General features: G+C 41.7%; 1 protein-coding gene across 1 annotated transcript in view; it reads right to left on the bottom strand.

Moving 5' to 3' along the window:
• Nucleotides 1-6,714, bottom strand: part of RTN1 (reticulon 1) — a 183,500-nt gene extending 176,786 nt beyond the window's left edge. The window contains exon 1 of the mRNA XM_004681820.2: nt 6,313-6,714. Coding sequence (XP_004681877.1) covers nt 6,313-6,553 — 241 coding nt within the window. The 5' untranslated portion in view covers nt 6,554-6,714. The remainder of the gene's footprint in view (nt 1-6,312) is intronic.

Raw genomic sequence — 6,714 nt, 5'->3', positions numbered from 1 at the left:
GGGAATGGGATCAAAAACAGGGGGGGGGGAGAGGAAAATGCACAGGATTATGGTGATAGCACACGGGTGACTTGGTGATGGGAAACCCGCGGGGATTACAATTGAGATGGAAAAAAAAATGTACAAAATAATGATGTAAAAATAAACTTTTGTAATAAAAAAAAATCCTTTGGGAAAAAAAAAATTCTGTAAGTCCCTGACTTAATGCCACCTTATCAAATAGGCCATAGGTCTTATCTTATTTTGAAATTTTTGTTTGTTTCCTATTTCTCTTCTTCTCCCCTACCTATCCCAACACACACAGACACACACACACACACACACACACACACACACACACACGATATATACTTTATAGGAGAGAAATTTTCTATCTGTCCTTCACTCAATGCTTACAATAATGCCTGGCATGTAGCAGGGGTTCAATAAACAATAATATAATCATGAATGAACTAAATGATACCATCTTGCTGAAACTGATAACAATGACTGCTTCTGGTGAGGCAATCTCTAGCTACTAATAGTTGGGAGGTAAAATGTGAAGGCTTTCATTTCTCTGTACCCTTTGTAACTGGAAAACTTGCAATAATCACATGCATGTATTACCAACCACACTAAAAAAAAAAAGAGCTTGCTTTTGGGTAAACATTAAAGAATTTTTAATAGTTCCATTCTGTGAAACATCTATGATCCTTTGAAAGACCATTGTAAAATTAAAGAGCATACTTTCTGTGTCTTTACAGAAGTTGGGTATTTTTGCAAAGTTCTGGGCATAATAACTCCTGATATGATGATGATTCAAAAGCTGAAAAAAAAGAAAATTTTTTTTTTAAAGATTTATGCATACAGAGCTAGGGTACATGCCAGAGGTACAGGGGTGGTGAGAGGATTCACCAGAGACAGAGTGGGGAGCAGAACAGACCAACTGATGAAGTACACTGCTGAGGAGAGCAGCAGGAGGGTCAGGAGAGGTCTGCGCACCATGTGGTCACCTCCTGGGCTGAGGATAGAACTCATGCTGAAGAGGCTTTAGCTTCTTAGTGCTGTGCTTTAACCCACTGAGCCACCAGGGAGGGCCCTATGGGTACTATTTTTAATAACAGAAATTTCTGTCATCCACATATCTCTTCTTTCTTACCTACCAACAATCAGCAAACATAAGGGCTAATAAGTTTTAAGAATCTGCCATTTTCCCCCTTTGAATCTGCCATTTTCCCCCTTTGAACAACTACTTCCCTTTTCAACTTTTCTAGCGTTAGTCTTATTCTCAAAAGGTGCTGGGAATGACTTTAAAAGTGCTCAGCATACTCATTCAACACTATGAGATATAAAGTAGACTTTAAAAGTGTTCAGCATACTCATTCAACACTATGAGATATAAAGTAGTTCTCTGTGAGAAGTCAATCTTATTAAAGCAAGGAGACTGATATTTTTTTTATCTTTTAATCCTTCCAGAATCTAATCTCTTTCTATGTGTAAGATTTTTCAATTTATGAAACACTTTCCATTTTAAATAATACACGTTAAATATGAATCGAGAAGCTCCTATTCATATACTCTCTCATAATCTCTCACTACAGCATCTTCCCAGTTCAAGCTTTTCTCATTGCTCTTTCTGATCTTAAATGTTATTGAGGCAAATGTTTTGTCTTTAATCTCTTGATCACCTCCTTTTTAGATAGTGACTTTTGTGGAGAACATTACTGTGTGTTCATAATGTCTTGAAATATGTCTTCTCCTTTCATGTTACAGTGCCTTTTTCAAATCTCCCTTAAACACCACTGAAATAATTTAAAAATTAATGTAGTACGGGTGGTTTGGTGGCAGGAGAGCTAAGGAGACCACACCAGAGGTGTGTCAGAAAATTAACAAGGATGTAAAACAATGGTACTTGATTTAAAAATAAGTGATTTGTAACATTAATGCATAATTAAATAATGCAATGTTTTTAAGGTAATATTCAGTCATAGTTCTTTCTAGGAAGTAAACAGCATTGGATAGACAAATAAAAAAAGTTTCCCAGTTATGCATTCAGAGCAAGTTGTGCATATTCATTTGTCCTGTGTTGAACTCTGTAAACTAACTTATATCCTTGTGACTAGAGTGTTGCAATACCCTCTAGACATGCTTCGAGCAATGACTTGGGAATGAAGAGATGAAAAATAACACAAAAGGAACTGTTTAACTAAATTAAATACTAATGTGAAACCCAAAGGAACACATGTGCTAAGAAGCCACAACGTGTGTTTCACACAGATGCCTATACAGAGGAGGCCTTCAGTAACGCTGGCCACACAGAACTGCAGCGGGTTCTCACTTGACAGACAACAAAAACCTGTGTAATCCCTGCTATTCAGCACAGACAGTATAATGAGCAAGATAACCCAGCCCTCAGGAAGTACATGAACAGCCTGAAAAAGAGATGAGGGCAGGAAGGCCTAAAATGGATTTGAGGGGCAAGAACAGAATCAAACTGTGAGTTTGTGAATAGACAGTTAGGCCAAATATTTTAATATTTACTTGTGTTTCTAAATTTTAATTTAAACTACTTTGAATTCCCTGTATGAATAGACATGTACCATACTTGCTGCCAGAAACACTATTAATTGTATCTAGAGATCTAGCCTGAGAAATAAATTTCATTAGTAATTCTATTCTTCTCACATGTTCTGCAAATATAAGAGCAAGCATAGCATTCTTCCCATTTCAATAGAATGTTAGTTTTCTTTAAAAGTGAAAGAAAGCGGGCCCTCCCTATTGGTACAACCGGTTAGGACACAGGACTGCAAGCTAGCCTCAGCTGCTTCAGTGCGAATTCGATTCCCACCTGTGCTACATGGCATAGCAGACATCTCCTGTCTCACCTCCTGCTTCCCCTCAGCAGTGTATTTCAGTACATCTGCCTGTTCTGCTCCCCGGTCTGTCTCTGGTTAATCCTCCCACTGCCCCTGCACCTCTGGCCTGTACCCCAGTTCTGTATGAATAAATAAATAAATCTGTTTTTAAAAAAGGTGAAAGAAAACAGGTGACTAAAAGTCATACCTTCTGAAGGGAATTATGGGGAATGACTCCAGATGAAAAAGAAAAGTATGAACTTATCAAATACATGCACAAATGAAAAAGTCAATCCAGGCTCCTCCTGCAGTTTAGGAGATGTGTGTAAACTACATGACACAATTTATTAAATCAAATAGGATAAATAAGAGATCAAACAGGATAAACACTCTGAAAGTTACTGTCATCACAATAGTCTTTCTGATAGAGTATCACAGTTAGTATAAGAAATATGTAAATTTATGAGTACTGTGTTCTAAGCAAATTACAAAATTTTCTTTTTTGCAACAACCTGTAAATTTAACTCAAATTCCTGTAACTCAATACTAATGAAGCAAATTTTGCCCTGAGTTATCTTCCTACCTTTACAGTCTGTTCAAATGTTCTATTTTAAATTGTTCAAACAAAGGTCAATCTTCCATCCTTGTGTATGTTCTTCTACCCTTACTGTATGCTCTTTTTGAATCATTTTCTAGAATAAAAGAAATAGCTATAAAAAAATAAAAGTGGTTCTTAACATCTTGTGTATAAAGGCATTCACTGACGGCACTGCTTCTAGAGGAAACTACCGTGCTGTAGCCTACACATGATGAAGTAAGTGCTCCTTCCACAATACACATCATTTCACATATCCATTATCAACTTTAGCAAGGAAAGATATTCACTCTACAAGTGCAACTTTCGTTAAAAACCTTTCATTATACAACAGGTACAGAAACAATGAAAACACAGTGCTGGTGGAGTGTCATAGTATAGCCTTCATAATGTTTAAGCATATATTCACTCCAAGACAGTACTAAAAAAATATTTTTGAAAATGATGCTGTAGGAAATTTAATTGCTATCAATGTATAAAAATAAATAACAGAACTTATGTCCAGATGGCATCGTTGGTGCTGTTTTTCAGGAGGAAAAAAGTTTTAAAAACACCAATATCTGTCTCACATTTTCTATTTCCATCTGAAAAAGCAACAAAAACTGTTTACAAAGCATAATGCTCAAAAATCTTTAGTGGAGTCCCAAAGAGCACCACTCTTTTTAACATGTAAAACACTATGCTTAACAGGCTTTGTCTAGATTTTTTTCTCTGATAAAGCTAAAGATGTACCTACTGACTTAGCTTATAGCAATGAAACCACCAAAATAACAGACAAGGAAACTGGCCCGTATTTGTTTGGATTCAAGCTCTAATTATTTATTTAGAACACTTATGACATTTGAATTTCGTGTAACAGCCAACACAGCCTACTGAATAAGAGGCATACAGACTTAAAATATCAAATAATCAAAATTACATGAGAAATTCCTTCAAGTAATAATACTAAAGTAAAAAAAAAACTTTTATATATGAATATGTGAAATATGATCTCCTTTCCCTCACTTCATTCTCTCCCCATACAAATTCAGCATTATGTTGGTTGAATGTGTTTGTTTTTTAGGATAAAGGAAACTCCTAATGTATTCAATAAAGGAAACTATTTCAATAATGTTAAAAATTGCAAATGTATACTCAGTGATAAAAGTTGTTCCAAAAATTTATTAAAAGTCAGTCATTTAAGTGGGTAGTGTATTACTGAACACTTCGTTTCCCCTCCATACTGGCTTCAGTAATACTAATGGGAGGTGGGCAAAGTTTATAAAGAAATGACTTACTAAGACGATTAGAGTGCTGGAGTTATCTGCAACGAATAATGGCAATGTTAAACCAACAAAAAGGTACCATGTTTTTGTCATCTTTTTATGGCAATTAGAAAGTTCTAGTTTTTCTGCATTTAGAGCAAGAAGTTAAAAGAGAGCCTAGGAAGCCATTCTTAGGTCTTAATCTTTTCCCTTCCCTCCATATAGTAATTAATATATGACAAAAGGGGTTTCTGCTTTTAAGTCTTCCGTCTTTCCTCCCTCCCTATCTCCTTTCCCTTCTTTACTTTTCTGTTTTTGTGTACATGCTCCCTATTTTTCTTTCATTCAGAATGTTCACACATTTTCTTTAACATTTCACAAAAACTTTCAACTCTTGTGCTAGAATAGTTAAGACTACCTAAGGCAATCCACATAGTTCTTGGGGGGGGCGGGTGACTTAAAGGGGTTCCCTAAATCAGCCGGCAAACATATTCAAACCAGTCGCACCCCTCTCTCCTCCCTCCTTCGGGAGCACCCACCACCCCAAACCTTGGAGAACTACATTCCCAAAACTACACAGCTCCCGTTCCACAATAAAGCATTAGTGGCAAACAACACAGCACAGCAGGGCACCCTTTACCCCACTCCATAGAAACAATGCGGAACAGGTCGTTCCCAAAGCCCGCTTCCAGCATCTTCGGGCTAGAACGATGGGGGAGGCTCTGGTCCCGGTTCCGCACCCGCTCCGGGGTAAGTCAGCCAAAGGATGGGGCCCAACCAGGGCAATTTCCAAATATCGAGGCTGGTAAACTGCGTTGCTGGTAAACTGCCTGATCCACTCACCGCCTCTCAAACCTTGGAACACTGCAGCCAGCCCCGCCGCTCTAAAAGACTGCGAGTTTCAATACCCCCAGTAAGATGGGGGTTTCCGGGCAGCTGGGAAGGAAAGGTTGTGGGCGGGGGCTGCTACAACTCCTAACCTTCTGGCATTGCTGTCCCTCCTGAATAAGATACACGGAGCGATTTTCGTTTTATGCAGGGGGAGAAGGGGCGATGAAGAGTGGGAGGAGGAGCTGAGAGGATGTAGGGTGTGGCGATCCGCGGAGCTCGGGGAGTGTGGTGGGGCGGGATAAGAGAGTTAAAGCCACTTCCCCGTCCCGGACCGGACCGGGTCTACGTATAGCAAGCCTGCCAGTCGCTTTGTTGTCAGCGTCCTCAATCGCTGGCGCGCTAGCTGAGAGCAAACACGCCCCCCAAAATCCTCACAACTGGCCAAGCGGGTCCTACAGCCCCCAAACCCTTAGCAGAAGGAAGAAACTTGTACATCGGTCGCGTCAGCAGCCAGAAAGCTGAAGTTTGTCTCTGACGACAATATTTTTAAGTCGAAATAATGATAATAAGATAAAAGGATCCATAGTATTTTATCTTCTTCCGGGCCTTTGAGAAAATAAAATTCCTGATTTTTACCAGTCCGCTAAAATTTCACAGCTCCGGTGGAGAAGGGGGGTGGGGGAGGTTGTTGGGGCTCAAGGTAGAGAACGCAAGGAAGGTGCAGAGGCGAGCTGCGGAGGAGACCGGCTAGGGGGACCCGGTCCCCGACGCCATTTGCGGGGCAGCATCACCCGCTAGCCCGCCTTACCTGTGGATGCAGTTTCCATGGCGACGGGCGGCGGCCGGGCGGGGCCAGAGCCCAGTTCCCGCGGCGCCGCTTCCCCGGCTCCGGCGCCCAACCCCCGTCCGGAGTCCCCCTCCTGCGGCGCGGGCTTTGCCCCTTTCGGCGTCACTGCTTCGTCCTCCCTCTCCCCGCGGTCCCCGAACCACTGGGCCCCCGGGCCGGCCAGCGGCAGCAGCTCGTCTTGGGGATCCGGCGCCGCGGCCATGGCTGGCGGTCCTCCGGCGCGACTACAGCGGCTTAGCTGGGCCGAGGTGCGGTGGCCGAGCGGGTGGGCGGGCGCTCCAGCTGCAGTCCCCGCCGGGACTCGGGGCTTGGGGAGGCTGCGGTGTCCGCGCCACCGCCGCCGCCGCCGCCGCCGCTGCTGCA

Source organism: Condylura cristata, unplaced genomic scaffold (genome assembly GCF_000260355.1).
Source record: "Condylura cristata isolate star-nosed mole 26May11 unplaced genomic scaffold, ConCri1.0 scaffold00013, whole genome shotgun sequence".
In the NCBI taxonomy this organism is placed as follows: Eukaryota; Metazoa; Chordata; class Mammalia; order Eulipotyphla; family Talpidae; genus Condylura; species Condylura cristata.
The sequence above is the reverse complement of the archived record's forward strand: the minus strand, read 5'-3'. Positions and strand labels throughout refer to the sequence as shown.